The 24,535-nt window shown below is 42.3% G+C and overlaps 1 protein-coding gene across 1 annotated transcript in view; it reads left to right on the forward strand.

The window, feature by feature from the left end:
- The window catches only part of VWA3B (von Willebrand factor A domain containing 3B), a 411,842-nt gene that overhangs the window by 116,451 nt on the left and 270,856 nt on the right, over window positions 1–24,535 (forward strand). Inside the window, exons 9-11 of the mRNA XM_033949516.1 lie at window positions 6,273–6,389; window positions 7,882–8,078; window positions 17,636–17,790. Of these exons, the coding sequence (XP_033805407.1) occupies window positions 6,273–6,389; window positions 7,882–8,078; window positions 17,636–17,790 (469 nt within the window). The remainder of the gene's footprint in view (window positions 1–6,272; window positions 6,390–7,881; window positions 8,079–17,635; window positions 17,791–24,535) is intronic.

Consider the following 24,535-nt stretch of genomic DNA (forward strand, 5'->3'; position numbering starts at 1 on the left):
GCTGTAGCTTCAACCACTGCACCACACACTCCTCCTCTTATGTCCCAAGTTAATGCCCCCTTCCTCCCTCATTTCTGTGTCCCTTTTCATGCCCCCTCCCTATCTTCCATGTCCTGAGTTCGTGCCCTCCTCCCTGCCTTCTAGCCTTTGTCCCAAAATCATGCCTCTCCCATGTCCCAACATGCTCCTTTCCACCCCCCTTTCTCCCTTTGTCCCAGATCATGTCCCCTCTCTCCCTTACTTGCTCAAACCACACTTGCTTCCTTCAGGGCCATCCAGCTGGGCTGCTTCTTCTGCCTTCATTGGCAGTTGTTGCAGGAATGCTTTCCTCTGATATCAGCTCTGACATCAGAGGGAAGGTTTCTGGGTCAGCTATATGCAGCGTGAAAGAGCCGCTGACGTGTCCTTCCAACAAGTGCCACTGAAGGTAGGAAGGAGGTAACTTGGATCCCTAACTGACCCGGAAGACTTTCTTCTGACGTCAGCTCTGACATCAGAGGGAAGCTTTCTGGTTCGGCTTCGGTGAAGGGGAATGGGCAGGAAGGAGGGATCCCCGGTGGCAGTTTTGGCAGAGGGGGGCGGGCAGGTGTCAGCTCTTTTCTGAGATGCACCTCCACTCAGAGGTATTCTGGCGTTTACACAGACCTTGGATCTATTTATACATTGTGCTCTACATTGTTTATCAGACACATTTTAGACCCCTGAGGAAGATGTGTTAATCAAAACATGGACTGTGTTGGGTCCTCGTTTCTTTAGGCTACAGGTTGACCACTTTTGATAAAATGTTTTGACTCCAATAAAGTTCCTGCATCAAGTACATCAGTTCTGCAGTTTTCTTGTTTGGTTTTGTTGCTCAACATTCACTGCAGTCTAGTTGGACGTTTTCTTATTTGTGACTACCCTACAGACTTCCACAATATTCCACCCCTTCCCCACCCTTTACCCCAAGCAACAAATGATATGATTAATAGCAGTAGTGAAATGCAACAAACTTCACATGTGAGAGAAGAAGTGTAGCAGAAAACATATCAAAAAGCACAGCCCAAATTTCCCTTCCTATGACTTTAAATCAAGAAAAGACTGCAGTGATCTATAAGGAGAGCAAATGAGACAGCATGTAAGTACATGAGCAAAAAGTTCCCAGCTGACTTGAAGATTGTAAATCAAATCACCAGCACCAACCACAATGCTCCTCTTTGCTGAAGTATCAGAGGATCTAGGTCAAGTATGGGGAGGCACAATATATGAGCTCTTAACAAAGTCAAGACTTCTGACACAGATACAAAAAAGGCCCATGCCACTTCTCAGGCTACGTGTAGGTGTCCAAAAAGGATTTCACTGCATCCAGTGAATCAAGCCAAAAAGTCTTATTATCATACGTGATCCACACATGCGCCAGGTACTGCAAAACAAATTTTAAATTCCTCTCAAACACCTGGGAACAGTTCAGAAACACCCGGGGAGAAATCCCGGAACAGAAAGATTCTAGTCCCATTGTATTCCAATGCTCTCTTCTGCTGATATTTAGCCATGAGTCACACTTTTTTCAGTGTAGTTAAGAATTTGAGTGATTAAAGGACCTCTACATGATGCACTCTTTCTACCTGAAGGTGCACTCCCTCTATCTCCAGGCCAAGCTCTTTCAGCAGCAATGATTCCACGAGGTCTCACAGTTCCTTTTCTTTAACAGCTTCTGTGAGCTCAACAATGCAGATTATTTGTCCTGCTTCGATTTTCCTGATCCTCCACTTGGTCCTTGAGGACCTTTAGCTTTGTCTCTAATGGCCCCACCTTTGTTGTAAGCTCCCCCGTTGTGTCATCTTGCCTTGAGACCCAGTCCTCTACTTGTTGAATCTGAACCACTTGCGCTGCCATGCTTTCCTTCAACTCATTCACAGCAGCATGTATTTTCAAAAGCTTGCCATCCAGAATGTCTGCAAGATTCTTTTTTAGTTCTTTTATGGCCGCATCTTAGAGTTGAATCACTGGAGGATTCGGCTCTGCTGAGGTGGACTCCTGGTCAGATGCCATCCTTGCTGGGGAAATGCTGCTGTGATATTTTTGGTGAGCAATAGGGTTTTAGCTGGCTTACCACAGTTCCAAACTGGCCCAGAAGCTGGAAAAATCTTCCTGCAGGTGCCAGAAACCTTCAGATAACCACTTCTCCTATTTTATCTTGTAGTTTCCCACTTGTGATGATATAATTGCTGATATTAGTAGCTAAGGCTGGGGAGAGGAGACTCCAGGCATCCAATCAGATTGTTACCAACATGTGACCCCTGCATTTTTAAAAATGTTTACATTGCCAGCTAAATTAGCCCCCAATGTGCAATGCAAGGCCATGTCTGGGCACTGGCACCGAATATTGGGGGCTAAATGTGTTTGGGCTGGGCACTGGTGCTTTTGTGGGCCTGGCCAATATTCAACTGGGGCCCACATAAGAGTTATGTGGCCTCAGCTGAATATCAGGTCAGGACTTGCATAGCATTTGTTTAAAAAAAAAAACAAGAAAGATCCTCCAAGTCCCCTCTCACCCTTATTCAGCCTGCGGCAAGAAGAACTCCCAAGGGCCCTTGCTCCCTAGCCATTCAGGTAGATCTCCCAGGCCTATCTGTATCCCTGGTGGTCCAGTGGGATGTTGGAGACAGAAGCACATTCCCCTTGCTCTTGTTTTTTGTAGTGCCTTTCCAAAATGGCTGCCTTGACCTCTAGGTTCTTCTCGTTAGTGAGAGCCACATCTATGTCCCACCCCTGTGAATACCCCCTTGCAAATATTCACCTTGTAAGTTAAGCGGGTAGTTACAGAATAGCATGTAGGGTGATTATTGACATTTGTGTATGTATAAGTGTATACACTTGCATGCATAAATGTTAGTATTCTGCATGTTTGCATGAATAATATGTATGTAAGTATAAGTGTCTAATTTATAGAACTGCCCTTCACTTGCTTTTATTCCATTTGTCCAACTTGCTTTCTAGATATTCTCTGTTTCTTTACTTGTTTATAATTTGACAAACTGATCAGCTTGATGTACGAAGTGGAATAAGTTTGTTGACATACAGGCCATGGTCAGCAGATGGCAGCATACACATCATAATGCATTCAAAGACAGATGGATTAAATGCTTGCATGTCTTTTCAAATAGTATCTCCCCAATATTCAAAACTATATAACTAGCCAGAAACTGCTACAGAAGTGGCGTTAGACGTTGTAAAGCACCTTTGGAGGCGCGATTCACATCAAAGGTAGACGCCGGAAATGTAGACCTGGAAAACCCTGGCCTACATTTCCTGCACCTAATTTTGCAGAAGGCATGATTCTCTAACCATCGCCGTCGCGCGATTGACACACAATTGGCAGCCACTGACAATGGTGTCAATTAGAGAATCCGGGCCTAAGTACTCTTTTATCCTCTCCAGAACATTTAAGGGTTTTTATAGTTATGAAAAAGAAGGTCTTTAGGAATAATTAGTTGGTTAGGAAATGTATAAAGTAGGAATCATGTGTTAAGCTTTTTCCTTAAATATTACCATATTTCCTCATGTATAGGCCGCAGGAAATGCCTATTCTCATTTTAAAACACCTTGATAAGCAGCGCTACTAGAGTCCCCAGTACCTTTTAAAATAGCTCCCTCGCTGGCTGGCTGCCTTCTCCAATGTCATGGCCAGGGGTGCAGGGCAGGAGTGATCTTTTCGGCATCCAGCCTGGCCCAGCGCTGCTTCCTCAGTGCCTGCCATCAGTTCTCGTAAGACTATGGGTGGAGCCTTAGGCACCTGGGCCAATCAGGCTCTAGGCCCCTCCCCGGTGCATCCCACAATGCACCGGGAAGGGGCAGGCCCGCCATTCAGAGGACAGCGGGCCTGCCGGCCGGCCGGAGAGAGAACCCATCTGTCCGTCCATCTTACGAGGTTAGTGGAGTGGGTCTGGGGAGGTAGGTCAGCCAGCATGAGGGCATGTGCTTTCTCCTGCCATTGGTGAGTTTGGGGGGGTTGTTCAGGGTTTGGGGGGGAGCTTTGCTAGAAGGAGGGCTTGGGCTCCCTCCTGCTGGTTTGGGGTTGGTTCGCAGTTCAGAGGTTGGGAGGGTGGTTGCCGGCAGGAGGGCTTGGGCTCCCTAAGCTGGTTTAGGGTTGGTTCGCAGTTCAGAGGTTGGGGGGGTGGTTGCCGGCAGGAGGGCTTGGGCTCCCTCCTGCTGGTTCAGGGTTGGTTCACGGTTCGTAGGTTCGGGGGGGAGGTTTGCTGGCAGGAGGGCTTCAGCTCCCTCTTGCTGGTATGGGGTCGGTTCAAGATTCAGGGGGAGGGAGGTTTGCCGGAAGGAGGGCTTGGGCTCTCTCCTGCTGATTATCATGGGGTTCTGGGGGGGTTTGTGTCAGGAGAGATTGGGCATCTCTCCTGCCAGAGAGGTTCAGGGGGATCGCGGCAGGAGAGATTAAGCATCTCTCCTGCCACAATCGTTACCAGTGGGGGTGGGGGGGGGTGTGTGTGGACAAATTGCCTGGGCTGCTAAACTGATCATGGCAACCTCGATCAGCTCAGCGGCCTGATTAAGAACTTATACTTGTTTTGACTTGGTTTAAGTCAAAACGTATACCGTATATACTCAAATATAAACCAGGATTTTTGGGTTTATATTCGGGCCAATGCCCCCTCCCAGAATTTTTTAGTCCGCTGTTATCGCCGTCATCAGGCTCTGTCTCCCTCCTTCTCCCTGCCCTATCCTCATACCTCTGCTGATCCCTGGTGGAGGTGCAGCAGGCAGGAGCAAGCTTTCCGAACTCCTGCCCCGTTGCTAACTGGTTGCACAGATCCAGTTTCTTCGGCTGAGCGGCACAAGCAGCAGCGCAATTTGGCGCTGCTGCTCGGTGCTGAGCGGCTTCCTTACTGGCTCCTGTGAATTCTCTGAGAAAGTGGCTAGGTTGTGCTAATCTCTATTTCCACAATACAGGACAAGATCATTCACTTGACCAGCTCATATGAGCACATGAAGGTGAAAGGTAACTACTGATGCAATATGTCCTTGAGGAACAGCACGTAGTGTAAGCTCTCTCCTCTAAAGTAGGCAGACAGGAGTTCTGTTTCAAAATATTGTCTGTGATGTATTGCAAGACTTTAGCCATACTCTGTCATTTTCTATCTAGGCAAGGCCTATATTGCTCCTATAGGACAATTGTATTTGTGGTTATGGTTGATCATTTCACTATTATGTTGTGAACAAAGCTGTAAGGAGAGGCCATTGTGCCAAAATTACTGCCTTTGAAAAGTTACATGGGTTAAAACATTCTTACCTCAATTGTTACATTGTTCATCGGTTTAGGCACACACACTTTTGCAGTTCACAAAAAGTACAATATAAGGGAGGGGAAGGAGGGACAGGGTTACATGATTAAAACAAGGTTACAGGATGCGGACCTGTAATAATATATAAATTATAAGAGGTCGTATGATCTGACCTTTGTATTATGGTATGCCTGCCCTCTATTTAGATGTGTGTTTGGAGAGAGCATATTGGATAAATATTGTCGTGAAAAGTTTATGAATAAAAGTGTTATTATTTGAAGGAAGAAGTCCTTTTGGCTCTTCATTAAGGATTTAAAGGTATTGGAAGTGTTTTTAAAAAAATCATCCTTGTTACCCCATTGATCTCCAGACAAACATTTGTGTATGGCTAGGATGTTGTTATGAGGCCCGTATTGCTTTATATCTCATTGAAAATAGGGCTCACATCTTCTCAATCTCTCCCACTAAACCAATGCTGTAATCTCCCTGTTCTCTTCACTTGTATTGATACCGGCGATACCCACACTGTATTTCTACTTTACTTTATACTGTCTTGAACTGAAAAGGTATGACGGGATATAAAGCTATATTATTATATATATAATAATATTATATTATATAATAATATTATATAAAGCTATATTATTATTATATAAAGCTATATTATTATTTTACAAACATACCTTGAGTATAGAACTGTGCTAGACTGACAAAAAGTGCTGTTTTTGAAAAGTTGCTGTGTATGTGAATTTGAGTTTTCCACAAAGAAATCTCATCTAAACTTTTAAAATTTTGTTGTCTGTATACAATTGTGGAGCCAGCTGCCTGCTGTTCTCTTTTATTTTACCCTTTGTTTCTCTTTCCTATCAGATTTTTTGGCTTTTCTTTCCTATTGTTTTAATTAGCCTGTAACCTACCTTATGCATTAATCTCATTAGGCAGTATAATAAATGTTATAATAAACATAAACATTGTCTTCTGTACATTTGTTCATAGGAGCTGGAGTCAGAGAAGATGTATTTCTGATTTGGAAGGAGTTGGAGGAAGCAAAGAAAATCCTATGGGAAGTACAAGCTATTGCAAATGAATCTTCTCCATCTTTAGCTGTAGAAGGTAATGTATGTGCTCCCATCTGTTACAACTGCACATATTTTATTTATTTAAAACATTTATGGCTCGTTATCTTTATTAAAAACTCATATATCACTCTACAAACCAAAAGATTCATCCAGAAGGTGGTTTACATAGAAACACACATAAAAAGAATTGATCCATACAGTAACTTGAAGTGGATATCCTTTTCTTTCAACAATTTTTTGATGAGGAGACAGGCCTCTTTTAAAATTTATTTTTTATTTTTTGTAAATCTTTATTGACATTTCAAACTTTTATAATGTATACAATTGAAAGAATCAGAAAAACTATATGAAAATACATTATTATCATCACAATTACCTTAAACAATTTTTCCACCCCTTCTTATCCTTGTTATAAACAATAATATGATATTATATATTATACTATCTACAGAATTATACTCTTCCAATAAATATTCAACCCCCCCCCCCACCCACCCTCCAACCCCCCTGGATGTGTAAAGGAATCTAACAGAAACAAAAGAGAATCATAATTTAATTATAACGTAATAAAATTAGTTAATGGACCCCATACCCCATTAAAAGACTTACTAATACCTAAACGTTCTGTCATAATCTTTTCATATTTATATGTTGTACATACAGTTGCCCACCAAAAACTGAAATTAATCCTATCATGGTATTTCCAATTAGATGTAATCATTTGAACCCCTATACCCGTCAAAATCATGAAAAGGCGACTTTTATTTAAAGTGGGTTTAACATGAAGAATCGTTCAAAATATTATCGCCTCATATGTCAAGGGGATAGATGCTTCAAGAAGCCCAGGGGCGTAGGAGGAAGAAGTGGCACCAGCACACTCCTTGACTTCAACATTCAGATACTCTGCTTGGCTGAAATAAACCAATTCTTTGTACTAACTACATGTGAGCCTTGTTCTAAGGTTTGGCTAGGACCAGACCTTGCTACCTGTTTGGAAGAAGACTTTTTGCAGTCTGTGTTTGGGGCGTGGCAGTACCAGCTCCAGGCTCAGCTCAGGCCTTTTGCTTGTCAAATTAAGAGACCATTTTTCCGTGTACCTGATCCTGTGAAGCAACAGGATTCAGGGAATGTTTTGTTTAAAGCCAATAAAGAACTTTTCTGCACTATTGCTGGTCGTGTCTGGCTGTGTGTTTCCAGGCCCCAAAAATCCAACCCTTGCTCACACTGTTACACTCCTTTAAAGCCAGAAAATAATGGTTAATTTAAACTTAATTCTATATTTCACAAAAAGCCAATGTTTTACAGAAACACAGGATATCATAGGTGCTCACAGTTCCTGAAAGGGATTTTGAGATCATGAACTTTATAAAATAAGCTGTAACTCTTTGATATTACAGTCAATAGTACTTTTTCTATATATCTCAAAGAACTGAATGATCCAGGACATAAAAATCATTCTGGCTTGTGTGTTTCCAAATCGTTCTAACAATAAACTAATTATTACTTTATTTTTTTTATTTTGCTAGCACCGAAGAATGATCATCTAGAATCTCAGCCAAAGGCTGATGACTTTGTGAGCTCAAAGGAGTGGCTGCAGAAATATGGCTTAAAAGTACAGAAGCTGACATTTTATGATGCTCTTGCTGACTGTGCCTTTCACCATAGCGAAGGCGTTGTGGATATTAAAACTAAGCCAGAAAATGAATCTTTACAGACAGATGCTGTAAGTACAGTCAGATGCTGTAAGTACAGTCAGGTTTGCCAAACCTAACATTACTACCCTTCCATGTTCCTACACAGATCATAATTAGCATATTCAGAAAAGTAAGGAAGGGAAGGGAGGGGATGGGGAAGGTGGGCATAGATGAAGGTTGCTGAATCTTGGGGGGGGGGGGGGTGAGGTGCCTTATTACAGCGCAGGCAGGGAAGGAGATGGCCTGGAGACAAGAGAGATACAGGTTTTCAGTGTAGGGAGTTTAGTGTGGTAAAGAGTCGGCGAGGGTTGGAGCTATACAAGGCTTCAAGGTTTTATTTTATTAAAATTTGATTTAATCACTTATCTAATTTCTAGGCGAGTTTACAATATAAAAAAAAAGAGAGTGAACAAAATAAAACAATACCATTAATACTTACAAAAAGGAAATAATTACAAAGAAACAACTAATAATTGGCAAAGGGATAAATGAGACAGACAGACGGGAGACAAAAGGAAATAGGGTTAGAAATACAATTTGGATAGGAACGAAAGACAAATAAGGAAAAAAACAAACAAAAGGAAAGGGGGTTATGGTGAGACAAGCATCTCTTTATGTGAAGTTTAAAGCGGTGCTCTCTAAGGTTCCCTAATGCTCTACTAGGTATATATGTCTGTGTGGCCAGTTCATTATAATACTGGGAAATATGATGAGATGTTTAAATACCTATGTGACATGAATACACATGAGGGGAGTCTTACAATTGAAAGGAAATCCAGAGTGAGAAGGCATAGGTTAAGAGATGATAGACTCAGGAGTAATCTAAGGAAATACAGTAAAACCTTGGATTACAAGTAACTTGGTATGCAAGTGTTTTGCAAGACAAGCAAAATATTTTATTAAATTTTAACTTGATATACAAGCAAGGTCTTGCAATACAAGTACATACAGTATTTTGTATTAAAGTTTGGGGGTTGTGGAGTTTCCATTATTTCTTATGGGGAAATTTGCTTTGATATACGAGTGTTTTGGATTAAAAGCATGTTTTCGGAATGAATTATGCTCACAAACCAAGGTTTTACGGTACTTTTTTTGCAGAAAGAGTGGTAGATATATGGAATAATCTCCCAATAGAGGTGGTGGAGACAAAGACTGTGTCTGAATTCAAGAAACAGTTGGACAGATACGTGGGCTCTCTTAGGGAGAGGAGGAGATAGTGGATGCTGTGGATGGGCAGACTGGATGGGCCATTTGGCCTTTATCTGCCCTCATGTTTCTATGCATTTCTTTTATACGCTGGCTGCAGCAGTAAAAAAATATTCAGTACCACTATTCAGATATTCACTAGTGCTTAATATCCAGTTAAAGCGGTCAGCACTGGAACTTTATCCAAAAGATGGCAATATTCAGTCTGCTATCTGGCTACCTTGGGACAGCTTTCTATTTGTCCTAAGATGGATAAGTTATCCAGAGAGCAGACTAAACAATGCTACTATTCAGATACATTCAAGGATCACTCAGGCTCCGTCTGCCCTCAGACCAAGGCAATTCTAGAAATGGGCACACACATTTTCACATTCCCTTGAGTGTGTTAGTGTATAGTAGTGTTTCTCAACAAGTGGTATGCCTGCCTGCTCCCCACTGAAGTCACTGCCGGGGATCCCTCCCTGCCTGCCTGCCCGCACCCCCCCAAAGCTAACCCTGTTACTTAATGGAGCCGCGGAAACCTCCTTTGCGACATCAGAGTTGAATCGCTGCTCGCGCCATCTCTGCATGGAGTTCGCTGGGGGAGGAGTGAGCGAGTGCGGCTCCAACAAGTAACTGAGTCAGCTTTTGGGGGGGGGTGCGGACAGATAGGCAGGCAGGCAGGGAAGGATCCCCAGCAGCTGCTTCAGTGGGGTGGGGGGGGGCAGATAGGGATCCCCAGTGAACAACTTAATTTTGGGACAAAGGCTGGAAGGGGGCATGAACTCAACACAGAAGGAAAGGAGAAAGGGGGACATAAGAAGGAGGGAATAGAAAGGGAGAAATGGGCATAAGTGTGTGAGTGAGAGATGGTGCACATGGGGAAAGGAAGAAAGGAAAATTGGGCATAGAGAGAGAGGAGTGAGGTAAAGATGCATCAGGAATAGAAGGATGAGAAGGAGAAATGTTAGATATGGTGGTGGAGAGGGACCAGAGGGACAGATTGAAGGGGAGGAATGTTGGACATAGTGATGGAGGGAGAGATGTGGCATTGTGCTGGAAAGGGGCGATAGAAGAAGAAATAGGCATAGGGCTGGTGGGCAGTGGTGAAAAATACTGCACATGATCTGGGGGATGAGAGTGTGAGAAATGTTGGATGTGAGAGTAGAGGGAGTGGGAGAGATGCCTGGATCTCTCAAGACAGATGGACAGTGAAAGAGAGAAGGAGACTTGTTGCCATTAGGGGTGGAGGAGAGAGGAAAAATGCTGGACTCAAGAAAGGACAGAGAGAGATGTTGGTTGGGGAAGGGAATGAGGTCTGGAGGAGAGGAAGCATGCAGAAGACAGAAAGTGTTGGACTTATGGAGAGAGAGAGAATGAGAGATAGATGGGGAGGGAAGAAAAAAATGTCAAACTCAGGGGAAGGGGGAAATGGCAGAGAGTAAAAAGTTGAACTCATGGAGGAAGAGAGATATTGGTTGGGTGAGAAAATGAGGACTGGAGGAGAGAAAGGGTGCAGGAGGCAGAGAGAAAGAGATGTTGGACTGGTGGATAGGAGGGAGAAATGTTGGATGTGGCAGTAGAGAGAATGGAAGTGATGCACCCTGGATCTCTCTCTCTCTTTCCCCACTCCCTTTGCAGCAGGGGAAGAATGAGAGAGAGAGAGGGAGACATGTTGCCATTAGGGGCAGAGGAGAGAGGAAGAAAAGTTGGACTCCTGGAGGGACAGAGAGAGATGTTGGTTGGGGAATAGAATGAGGTCTGGAGGAAAGGAAGAATGCAGAAAGAAAAAAATATTGGATGCAAGGTCAGAAGGAAGTGCAACCAGAGACTCATGAAATCACCAGGCAGCAAAGATTGGATAAATGATTTTATTTTCAATTTAGTGATAGAAATGTGTCAGTTTTGAGAATGTATATCTGCTGTCTATATTTTGCATTATATTTGTCTATTTTTTTATAGTTGTTACTGAGGTGACATTGCATATTTTAAAGTCATCTGCCTTGACTGCTTTGAAAACCCCCTGAATATAAATGATAATTAACATTTTCTCTGCGTACAGTGTGGTTTATGTTTTTAAAATTTTGTGGTTACCATTATGTATTAATACGATTATATTGTGTGTATATGAAAAATGGATGGAAGAAATTGCATTACAATTAGTACTATTATTATGGGGGTGGAGTCAGGGATGGAGCTTGGGCGGGTCTGGAGCAGAGCTTGAGTGGGGGTACTCAGTTGGTATTTGTTAGGCTTAGGGGGTACTTGGCTTGAAGAAGTTGAGAAACACTGCTGGATAGGATACTAGTGCTTATACGTGTAGGTGTATACTTACCTGTGAAAGTGCCAGCAGTGCACCTAAGTGCTGTTATGAGAGGGTGCATGTAAGTGTCAGAGCATATAAATGCAGGGGGGCAGGGGTAAATATGGGTGAAGTATAGGTGGGACATGGGACTGTAAGTTATGCATATCCATGATGCATTTAGGCACCTTCCGTTATGCCAGGTCTATGGCTAATGTATTCCAAGCTCGCAAGTGTAAGATGTGCCCCAATGCAGTTATAGATTAAGCTTTTACCTCATGTCTTCAGGGCTGCCTAAGTGGATATGCTTACTTTTTTGAATTGCCGCAATAGTGTAGACACAGTCCGTAAGGACATTTAGAGGCACCATCTGAATAGTACCTCTGAATATCTCGGACAGCTGCACATTTGCGGATAGTAGGTGCTGTTATCCAGTTAGCTTAGCCGGATTTAAAAAAGGTTTGGACAATTTCCTAAAAGAAAGGTCTAAAAGATGGACTTGAGAAAATCCACTACTCTTTTCTAAGATAAACAGGATAAAATCTCTTTTACTCTCTTGTATATTGGCAGATACTTGCGATCTGGATTGGCCACTGTTGGAAATAGGATGCTGGGCTTGATGGACATTTGATCTGACCCAGTATGCAAGGTTTAAAAGTGCTTTTGAATACTGAGCTCTATATTTTTCCAAGGGAAAGCAATTACAGTAGTTTAGGAGTCTCTCCTCCGACTTGCTTTTCTGTTCTTGGCCATCTTCATTTGTTCATGTTCAATATACAGGATCCGAGGCAACATGGCTTTACAAAAGGTAAATCGTGCCAAACGAACCTGATTGAATTTTTTGATTGGGTGACCAGAGAGCTGGATCAAGGACATATGCTAGATGTAATTTACTTGGATTTCAGCAAAGCCTTTGATACAGTTCCTCATAGGAGGCTGTTGAACAAACTTGAAGGGCTGAAGTTAGGACCCAAAGTGGTGAACTGGGTCAGAAACTGGCTATCGGACAGACGCCAGAGGGTGGTGGTTAATGGAAGTCGCTCGAAGGAAGGAAAGGTGACTAGTGGAGTCCCTCAGGGTTCGGTGCTGGGGCCAATCCTGTTCAATATGTATGTAAGTGACATTGCTGAAGGGCTAGAAGGAAAAGTGTGCCTTTTTGCAGATGATACCAAGATTTGTAACAGAGTAGATACCGAAGAGGGAGTGGAAAATATGAAAAAGGATCTGCAAAAGTTAGAGGAATGGTCTAATGCCTGGCAACTAAAATTCAATGCAAAGAAATGCAGAGTAATGCATTTGGGGATTAATAATAGGAAGGAACCGTATATGCTGGGAGGAGAGAAGCTGATATGCACGGACGGGGAGAGGGACCTTGGGGTGATAGTGTCCGAAGATCTAAAGGCGAAAAAACAGTGTGACAAGGCAGTGGCTGCTGCCAGAAGGATTCTGGGCTGTATAAAGAGAGGCGTAGTCAGTAGAAGGAAGAAGGTGTTGATGCCCCTGTACAGGTCATTGGTGAGGCCCCACTTGGAGTATTGTGTTCAGTTTTGGAGACCGTATCTGGCGAAAGACGTAAGAAGACTTGAGGCAGTCCAGAGGAGGGCGACGAAAATGATAGGAGGCTTGCGCCAGAAGACGTATGAGGAGAGACTGGAAGCCCTGAATATGTATACCCTAGAGGAAAGGAGAGACAAGGGAGATATGATTCAGACGTTCAAATACTTAAAGGGTATTAACGTAGAACAAAATCTTTTCCAGAGAAAGGAAAATGGTAAAACCAGAGGACATAATTTGAGGTTGAGGGGTGGTAGATTCAGGGGCAATGTTAGGAAATTCTACTTTACGGAGAGGGTGGTGGATGCCTGGAATGTGCTCCCGAGAGAGGTGGTGGAGAGTAAAACTGTGACTGAGTTCAAAGAAGCGTGGGATGAACACAGAAGATTTAGAATCAGAAAATAATATTAAAGATTGAACTAGGCCAGTTACTGGGCAGACTTGTACGGTCTGTGTCTGTGCATGGCCGTTTGGAGGAGGATGGGCTGGAGTAAGTCTTAACAGAGATTTTGGCAGTTGGAACTCAAGCACAGTACCGGGTAAAGCTTTGGATTCTCGCCCAGAAATAGCTAAGAAGAAAAAAAAAATAAATAAATAAAAAATTTAAATTGAATCAGGTTGGGCAGACTGGATGGACCATTCGGGTCTTTATCTGCCGTCATCTACTATGTTACTATGTTACTATGTTACTATGTATGTTACTATGTTGCATTCAGTCTTCACATATATCAGTGTGGCACCTGAATATAATGATGATGGGAATGCAGCAGTACACCAGTTACTTTACATTCCTAACTGAGACATTGATGAAATAAGTGGCAGGAGTTCTCAGAAAATGTAAACACGATTATCTCCCTGGAAATGAAATGGAAATCAGAACAAATGTAGGGATCCTCGTGATTCGGCTTGTTTTAGCTGGTAGTTATTTATATAAATATTTCTTTATAGCTCTGTTGCTTTACAAGGTTCTTCATTTCTGCATCCTGTGAATTATATTTCCTTTCATAAAGTACTTTCGCTGCCTCCTTGTAATTGTAGTATAATTATATACTGAAGATGAATTCTCAGTTACACATTAAGCCAGTCATTATGTTTAATAACTTGGCTTCACCTCCACAAGTCTCTCTACTGGCTGACCTTTCTTGCTGTCTTAGAAATTCAACTTTATCTTTCTTTCGAGGACCTGGACACCATTGTCCTTCATCAATGGTCAACAAATCCATACCCAACCACAACTCTATGATGAGTATTTAAAAATTATTTGTTTCCCTGAATTGGCCTTGTACCAAATAGTTTATTTTACTATTTGGCTAAATACGAATAATGGAAAATTATTATTCATCCAAATATGAATACCAAATATATGAATATGGGCATTGAGCTTTAAAAAAAACCCAAATGATAAAAGAAGCAACAAGAAATCAAAGATCAAGTGTTTATTTCTGTAGGATTGAGCACAGTAGATCATTATTAAATCATTATTTATTTATTTTAACAATTTCTCATCTAACACCTAGGCGAGTTACATTTACACATATACAATTCATTCACAGAAAAGAGAACTACACACATTAGCACACAGTACCCTTTCTTCTTTTATATTGAGATCAGCAACAAAACTCCTTCACAAACGAGCAGTCATCTAAATTGCTCAACATTTTTACATACGTGTGATTGACCTGACAATAAATTCCACAATCTCACCACTACTATTGAAAATGAGGCCCGACTTGTTGACATAAAGGGCTCCTTTTACTAAGCTGCGACAGCGGTTTTAGCATGCGCTTAGCGTGCGAATTTCCGCACGCACTAGATGCTAACGCCAGCATTGAGCTGGCGTTATTTTTAGCCGTGTAGTGTAGGTTTAGCGCGCGCTAAAAATGCTATTGCAGCTTAGTAAAAGGAGTCCATAATGTGCTGAACCCCAGCCCTATCCTATCTATAGCACTGATACTGCATGTATATAAAATAATTATGACTCTAATTACTGGACCTTTTTGAAGGCCTCTTTTGCTAAATTCTAGATTTACTACAAGACACCTTGTTACCATATGCCAACATTATCACATGTTTACCACAGGTTTCATTTTATGCACTTTGACTTGTTTACTAATATAATTCTGTAACTACAATACCACATGCTAACACAATAATGTATTTTAGAAAACTGTTGATCTTCTGTATCCCCAAATAGCTGGCTTCCTGCAGGTACAATTTGTAATATCCAATTGACATGGCACTTAGGATAACATTATTGGATGTGTGACCTAGTTTAAACAAATATAAACCATTTAGAAAAAAAATATTCACCCGGTGTGGGGCCTCTATATATTGTTCCCTCCACGCAGGAGTCCTCCATTTGCGATCCTGCCAGAGTGGGGGAGTGATATTTCACTGTCATATTTTTCAATAATGACAAACAGGTCCATGCAGTAGCGTAGTAAGGGGGGGGGGGCGAGGGGGAGATCCACTCCGGTCGCCATCTTAGTGGGGACACCAGCACTGGTCTTCCTCTCTGTCCTCTCTGGCTCCCCCCACCGCATGCATCTTCACTTCCCCCCACCATACCTCTAACTTTTCATTGGCACAAGCATCAACTTCAACCTGCTGCTCACGCCATCATCGGTTTTCACTCCGATGTCACTTCCAGGTCCCGTGCCTAGGAAGTGACATCAGAGGGAGAGCCGATGCCAACGCAGGCAGCAAATTGGTGATGCTGTTCATGTCAGGAAAGTTAGAGGTATGGGGGAAGAGAAGGGGGGTGCACGCATCACTGCCCCGGGTGTATCTCACCCTCTCTATGCCACTGGATCCATGGAGTTCATTTTAGTCTTTAATTAACTCAGCCTGGCTTTTTTATTGACTGTTAACTTTTTAAAAATGATTTAAATCTTATTTTGGTTAGTCTGATTGATTTGAATGTTTTTTTATGCCTTGATGACATCATTTGTGTTATTTATTTATTCAATTTTATATACTGTTCTCCTAGGGGAGTTCAGAACATAAGAATAGCCTTACTGGGTCAGACCAATGGTCCATCAAGCTCAGTAGCCCCTTCTCACGGTGCCAATCCAGGCCACTAGTACCTGGCCAAAATCCAACGATCCAGGGCAAGCAGTGGCTTCCCCCATATCTTTCTCAATAACAGACTATGGACTTTTCCTCCAGGAAATTGTCTAAACCTTTCCTAAAACCAGCTATGCTATCCGCTCTTACTACAACCTCTGGCAATGCGTTCCAGGGCTTAACTATTCTCTAAGTGAAAAAATATTTCCCCCTTTTGGTTTTAAAAAATATTTCCCTGTAACTTCATCGAGTGTTCCCTCGTCATTGCAATTTTTGTTGTCTGGTCATTATTCAAATCATGTTGGTCCCAGGCTCTGGTTGTCTTCTGATAATTTGCTTGCCAGGGTCTCCTGCCGATTTGTCATTTTCTTCTTTCTCTGTGCTAACCATCCATCTTCCATCTCTGTCCTCTCCTTCCAATTTCCTTCCCTCCCATGGAGGTCTTCATCTCCATCCCTGCAGCTGTAGCGATGGATCCCCAGATCAACCATCTCTCCTTTTCTCAACTACCTTTTTCATCCAGAATCTCTCCTCCTTCCCCACCATCCCAGGGTCTACCATCTCTCCCTTTCTCTTCCCAACCACCCTCCTATCCAGTATCTCTATCCCTCCCTCCACACTATCCCTTGTGTCCAACTTCTCTCCCTTTCTGTTCCTTCCCTCCCTCCATCCCATTGTCCACCATCTCTCTTCCTCTCCTCTGTTTTCAGACCCATTATTTCTTCCCTGCTCTCCCACCCTCAGTCTGGCATGTGCACGTCTGTTTGGACCCCTCCTTCCCTCCCTCCGTGTACTTCTATACCAGGGCTCACCACCGCCGCATCCGCACCCCCCAAGGGCCACATGTTTTCCCCCCTTCTTTTTAGCATCCTCTGGCTTCCTAGTCTCACCTTCAAAACAGCCTGCAGAGGATCACCGGTTGGCTGTAGTGAACCTAGCAGGCTGCCGTTGACCTCTGCAGCACAATCCCTCTGCTGTGGTCCTGTACGTCAGAAGAGGGGCGGGCCTGCGGCAGAGGGAATGTGCCGCAGAGGTCAACAGCAGTCTGCTAGGTTCACTACAGCTGACCGGCGAATCCTCTGCAGGCTGCTTTGAAGGTGAGACCAGGAAGCTGGGAGAGAGATGGTGGACAATAGGATGGATAGAGGGAAGGAACAGAGGGCATTTACTCACGGGTCAAATCGCGGGCCTGGTGGGCCTGAGTTTGACACCCCTACCCTAGAGGAAAGGAGGGACAGGGGAGATATGATTCAGACATTCAAATACGTGAAAGGTATTAACGTAGAACAGAATCTTTTCCAGAGAAAGGAAAATCGTAAAACCAGAGAGCATAATTTGAGGTTGAGGGGTGGTAAACTCAAGAGTAATGTAAGGAAATTTTTCTTAAATTTTTAAATGTATGTTTTTTTGTCACCCGCTTGGTTATAAGTGGGATATAAATATTGTAAATAAATATATAAATAAACATTTGCATTGCAGGAGATAAAGAAGAAATTGGTCAATGCTAAATACTGTGATAGATTTGTACATGCTTACTGGAAAGATGGGTCAGTAGTACATGTCTATATCAGTAGTGAGAAGTGCAGGTGGTATGAAGAAAGAATGACAACAGCTCTCAAACAAATGGAGAAAAGGTTTGTTTCTAGTTTCTTTTCTGGTTTTTAGTCTGTTTTCGGTCTCCTCTGTATATAAGAATATAAGAAAAAACATGCTGAGTTAGACCAAGGTCCATCAAGCCCACCATCCTGTCCAGGTCACTAATAATCAGCAGATCCCAAAAGTAGATCTATCTCCCTTAACTCATAAGGCAGCCTACATAATAGGGTGTTATGGAGTTTTCCTCCAGGAACTTGTCCAGATCTTTTAAAAATCCTGCTATGTTAGTTTCCTTGCCCACATCTTTTGAAAACAGATCCACAGCTTAATTTTGCACTGCATGAAAAACACTTTCTACAATTCAAGAAGTGTCCATCAGTTGATTCCCTGCTAATAAAAAATCTTTATTGAATCAGTTTTGCTATAGGCACAAAATGGTGAAAATTGTTGTGTAAGGTCCATAGCTTTTCCCTCTGGCTTCCTGGTTGTATTTGTACATTGTATACTGTTCTGTTTTTGTGTATTTCAGGATGTTCAGAATTACCAATCAATGCTAAGTCTGCCAGGGAGCTTTGGGAGGAAGTTTGTTTAGTTTTTCTCTATCAAACGAATCCAGATTACAGTGGCTCAAAGTCCACAATTTGAATTGCAGTGTCTCAACTGTATGACACACTAAGGATAATTTTATAACTGGAACTCCATATAAGAAGTCCAAAAGGGTGTCTATTTTATAAAGGCAACATCGACATCTATGCAAGTATAATCAGGAAAAACACATCCAGACCAAGGAGAGCTCATGCACACTTTATCCACCCCCCAATCAAAGGCATACAAAGCAAAAAAATATACCACAGACTATTAGCCAACAGAGCTGCGAAACTAGACCGCCACCTCTCCAATCTGCTGACCCTGACGCCCAACTACAAAACATTCAGGAAAGAACTTAAAACTTTTCTATTCAAGAAATTTGTCAAATGATCTAACTAAACCTGATCGACCCTCCACAGATCCCGACGCATACTACGGTACATCTATTAACCATGTATTTTCCCTGGAAATGCCCAGGCCAACTCTTGTTGTAAACTGCCTAGAACTGAAAGGTATTGGCGGGATAGAAGACACCAATGTAATGTAATGTATAAAATAAGCTCTCAAAATCAGCCCCAAATTCACAAATTCCCATATACAAATTTATTTGTGCTTTAAAAAAATGTGTACCACCTTTATGTATGTAATGTAATGTAATGTAATTTATTTCTTATATACCGCTACATCCGTTAGGTTCTAAGCGGTTTACAGAAAATATACATTAAAATTAGAAATAAGAAAGGTACTTGAAAAATTCCCTTACTGTCCCGAAGGCTCACAATCTAACTAAAGTACCTGGAGGGTAATAGAGAAGTGAAAAGTAGAGTTAGAGGAAAAATAAAAATAAAATAAAAAATTCTGGAGAAATTTAAATGATAGAAATAGAACAAAACAAAGACAAAAGGCAAAACAATAGATAAGATTAAAGATAAATCATAAGCTGGAAAGAAAAATAAAATAAAACTTTGTCTTCAATCCACGCTGAAATTTAGACCGCATACATTAAACACCTTATTCCTATTAATAATTTATAGGCTGTCTTTTCACCGATCCTCAGTGAGGCCACAGTGGGTGGCTTTATGCCTCAAATTGTCACTGGATCGATTTTAGTTTTAGTGTTTTTACTTTTTTAGCTTTTTTAACTTTTTTTTCAAACTTTTCATTTGTTCATATGTTCTACAAAACTTTAATATATATGTGTACTATAAGTACTTAGCTGTATGGTCTTAGTTCAAACATGGGTGATACACTGACATGTTTCACCCATGTGTTTTCAACAGGTTTTTCAAGGCTATCACTCCCTATAATCATAGAAAGAAAATGCTTAGTCACTTGACTCAGCCACTCTATATAAAAGCATGTAATAACTTAATTTACTTTAAAAAAACTCTCAACCATACTATCTTACCTCATAAGTTAAACGCCATTCTAACAGACCATAACGTTCAGCAAGAATGGAAACTCAACTTCCTTTTTCCTGTTTTAAGCCCGCCCTGGCCTCATTAGCTGACGAAACAAAAATCTTAACCATGATAGCGTCTGATGTCAGGATGAGCTTCATCAATTATTTATATATATTATTTACCGTGTTTCCCCGATGGTAAGACACTGTCTTATTTTTTTTGGAAGGCCAAAATATGCTCTAGGGCTTATTTTCGGGGGGATGCCTTATTTACCCTTTCATGTCCCCTCTTATTCAGTAGGTCCTGCTTACCCTTTCTCTTCTTTGTGTCACTATCTCCATTTTCAGCTTTCCCCCCCTTTTCCTTTGTTACTGCACCCTGTAGCTAGAATCTTTCCACTCTCCCTCCACTCCGGCCCAGCCCAGTATGAAATATTTCCTTTTGTTTCCCTCCCCTCTCTTTTTCTCTCTCTCTTCTGCTCCCTCACCCACGAGTCCTGCATCTGGCCCTCTCCCTTCTACCTGCACCTGGCAACACCCCCCTGCTCCGCGGCTCTCTTCAGCAACTTGTCAGCAGCGGTGATCAAGACAAGCTACCGACATCGAGGCCTTCCCTCTACGAGTCCCGCCTTTGTGGAAAAAGGAAGTTGAAACAAGCGGGACTCGCAGAGGGTAGGCCCCGACGTCAGAAGCTTGTGTCGATCGCTGCTGCTGAGTTGCCGAAGAGAGCCGCGGAGCAGGGGATGTGGCCGGAAGCAGGTAGAAGGGAGAGGGAGATAGGAAGGCTGTAGATCTCCGGAGCATGACACCGACCCCGGCCAGGATGATTTCTTTTTCAGGCGTGCATCTTACAAGTCCGGCGTCGCGGCGGGAAATAGCCATGCTGAGCAGTGAGCTCAGCACTACACAGATGAAAGCCTTGCTTGCTGATTGGTCCGGCGGCACGGCCGCCGGACCAATCAGCAAGCAAGGCTTTCATCTGTGTACGTGCTGAGCTCACTGCTCAGCATGGCTATTTCCTGCCGCGACGCCGGACTTGTAAGTTGCATGCCTGCGTGACACACTACCGGAGCCACGACAAAGGTGGAAAAGAGCCGCATGCGGCTCTGGAGCCGCGGGTTGCCGACCCCCGCGGTAGACGGAGGGACCACACGGAGTCACCCACCGTACCACCCGATTCGGGTAAGCGCAGGTATCGGTGGGTGGCTTATTTGCGGGGGGGGGTGCCTTATTTTACAATTTTTTCTAAAAAGGGGGGGCTGTCTTATTTGATGGCCCTGCCTTATCATCGGGGAAACACGGTACTTCGTTCTTTCACTTCTTGGATGACATTCAGCAGGACCCGCCCCCCAGGACTGCAGCATTTCTTCAAGTGTCAGGAGCCGGCCACCCCTTGGATGGATAATCGGGGAGTGGATCCCACTGGAAGCCTGAGCGAGGGAGAGCTTGGTTCCTTGGGGCAGGACATCTCATTGTCGCCCTTGACGATCTCCGCACCTGTCTGTCCAGCGGAAGGGTGGAGTGGAGAATCTAGCTTCATGGAGGAGGACGAGGAGACCCCGGAGCTGGAAGGAGAAGGAGCCTCGGCTGTTGGAGTGCAACAGACCCAGAGTAGTGTCGGAGGAGCTGGAGAAATGACAGGAACTCCTGGAGTCACACTAGAAACTCTTCTTTGTGCCATTAAGAAAATGGATATTAAGGTGGAGAAAACTGCTAAAGTTTTAGAGGTATTGGTAGCCAAAGTGGATTCTTTTGTTAATACAATTGGACTGGTAAAACAGGAATGTATTGACAAAATTCAAACAAAGACTGCCCCATTGAAAAATTCAATTGCTGAGATTATAAAAGATAAAAATGTAATTCATCGTACAATTGAGCAAATTGAGAACTTCAATAGGTGTCTGAACTTGCATGTTCTAAATTGTCCAAAAATTCATGCTATCTCTTCAATTGAAGTTTTTAAAAAATTTCTAGTAAAAAATCTAAACTTTTCCCCGGCTAATATTCTGCCAATAAATAAAGCATTCTATTTACCATCTTTAAAGAATAAAAAGGCAACAGTTGGAGAAACGACAGCAATTGAACCGGAGGAAAATAATCTTCAAAATCTTACCACATTATTGTAAGATTCAATCACTGAAGTTAAAGAGATAGCTACCATGATTGTATATTTTGTCTTTGAACAAGACGTATCCTTAGTTATGAAATTATACTTCAAAAAAGGTGGGACTCCTTTTTGCAGTCAGAAATTATGGATTTATCTAGACGTTACCAAATCCACACAGGAACGTCGTAGAGTTTCTTGCCATGTGAGATGAAACCAAGAAATTGGGAGCTACCTATCTTCTTCCATATCCTTGCAAATGTGTTATTAAATATCTGCCACTATAAGGCTGATAACTTATACTGAGACAAAACGTCACTGCCTCTCTTGAATCACGTCTCAATTTTACTCCTCACTATGTGCTGTTTAAACCATTTTCATTTCAGATATGTGTTATGTTTGTTAATGGACCTCAGCAATACCCTCCTCCATCCGTTGTAGCAAATTTTTAAACGGGGAGTCTTGAGAGCAAAAATCCTCACCGGTCCAACTGTTACTATCTTTTATGCTTAAACTTTTAAATTTTTAAATTATTGAAACCTTGAATCTTTTCAATTCTTAGATATGTACTTATCTTTTACATGCAGCGGTTGGACCCGACATGTTTCGCTTCCGCTTCGTCAGGGATCCATACTACAAATAAATATAGCTTATATCAGTACACAATTACCAATATCCATTTCTGATTGCAACAGCAGGGGGGTGATTTATATAATCATGTGCCCCTGCAACTTAATATACATAGGGAGGACCAGCAGACCAGTGAAGGTTCGTCTTAACGAACATAAATCACGCATAAAGAATAAAAAGAAGGAAGCACCGATGGTTCAGCATATGTTGCAGTTGAACCATTCTATACTTGATTTAAGATGGAGAATCATAGATGATGTCAGCGAGGGGAGGGTGGGTGGTAACATTGAGGCAGCTTTAAATGTTAAAGAGCAGCGCTGGATCCACCGGCTTAATACGGTGGAACCTGCGGGGTTAAATTCGGAAATAGAATGGTCTACCTTATATTGATTTCTCCAGGTTTAGTTGTTGAGAGTTCCTCCTTAATTCTATATTGAATTGTGATTGGAGCAAGTAGGGGGGTTGGTCTTCTTCATAAGACCTATAAATAGCTACATGAAAGAGGCCGCCGCCATCTTGCAATTTAAACTTAGAGCGGGGTGGATGTTAAGCGGCTTAAGGTGAGTGAATGAGGAAACTGAGTATGAAAGTTTTAATTCATAGTAGGATATTGGTAATTGTGTACTGATATAAGCTATATTTATTTGTAGTATGGATCCCTGACGAAGCGGAAGCGAAACATGTCGGGTCCAACCGCTGCATGTAAAAGATAAGTACATATCTAAGAATTGAAAAGATTCAAGGTTTCAATAATTTAAAAATTTAAAAGTTTAAGCATAAAAGATAGTAACAGTTGGACCGGTGAGGATTTTTGCTCTCAAGATTCCCCGTTTAAAAATTTGCTACAACGGATGGAGGAGGGTATTGCTGAGGTCCATTAACAAACATAACACATATCTGAAATGAAAATGGTTTAAGCATCACATAGTGAGGAGTAAAATTGAGACGTTATTAAATATCTGGACATAAAATATGTTTTTTTTCTCCCTGAGCATTTAAGATCTTTTTTGGATCTGAAGGGACTGACCAGTGGCACGGCTAGAGGCTCAAACTAATAACCGAGGGAATTAATGGCCGTTCAAGCTATTTTCTTTTTGTAATTTTGTGATTGTAAATTCTACCATAATTTCTAATGTCTTCCCTCCCAGCAAGTTATGGAAGTCTAAGAAAGATTTTGAACTCGTTAAGGATAGTATTGATATATGGGGGGTTTTTTGTATTTGAATTTTGTTGGAATGGGTTTGATTTCTGTAACAAGTAGTTTTACTTGTAAATTTTGACAAATGAATTAAAAAAAAAATTGCCTTAAGTTCTAGGCAATGCAGCTTTGATCTGTCCTATTGAAGGCTGAGTCCATCACTGTTCGGTCATGTTCTATTATAGAGAGTTATGGTCTTCACTCATATAGGCTGGTGACAATAAGGATCTTGGTGTCAAGCAGGGAAAGAAAAACTTATGGGGTGGGAGGGTAAGTTATTAATGTGGACTACTGTTATGGTGTGCTTTATTACACTAACTTTTGCTGTTTTAGCACATGCATTGAGACCTCAATACTGATAGTCTAGGTTAGCAGTAAAATAACCTGTCTTAATGGAGCTCACATTGATAACTTAGGAAGATCCTCAGTTCTGATTGGCTAATGCAACCAGAATTAGTCATAGCCATCTGTCATAAATGTGCAAGTTAGTTTTTACAAAAGCTGGTGAATCTTACTACAGAGTTCGGTCGGGAGCCCGCTCCTGCTGAGCGTGCGAGCCCTGCTCTGCCCCTCTCCCGATTCAGCGGGAAGCACATTAGAAGCACTGAATCCAGCGGGCCGACAGAGTTTGGTTGGGAGCCGGCTCCTGCCAGGCGTGCGAGCCCTGCTCCGCTCCCCCCCCCGATCCAGCGGGGAGCACTTCAAAAGCACCAAAACTAGCGGAAAACAGATCGGTCCTGGAGCAGAGTGATACTGGTGAAGAGCTTCCAGATCACTGGCGAAGAGCCTTACAGATCTCCTGCAGGGCAGGTAACTTGCTTTATCCATCCATTGTAGAATTTTTACTCGCTTATTGCTCAA

The sequence above is a fragment of the Geotrypetes seraphini genome, chromosome 6, assembly GCF_902459505.1.
Source record: "Geotrypetes seraphini chromosome 6, aGeoSer1.1, whole genome shotgun sequence".
NCBI classification, from domain to species: Eukaryota; Metazoa; Chordata; class Amphibia; order Gymnophiona; family Dermophiidae; genus Geotrypetes; species Geotrypetes seraphini.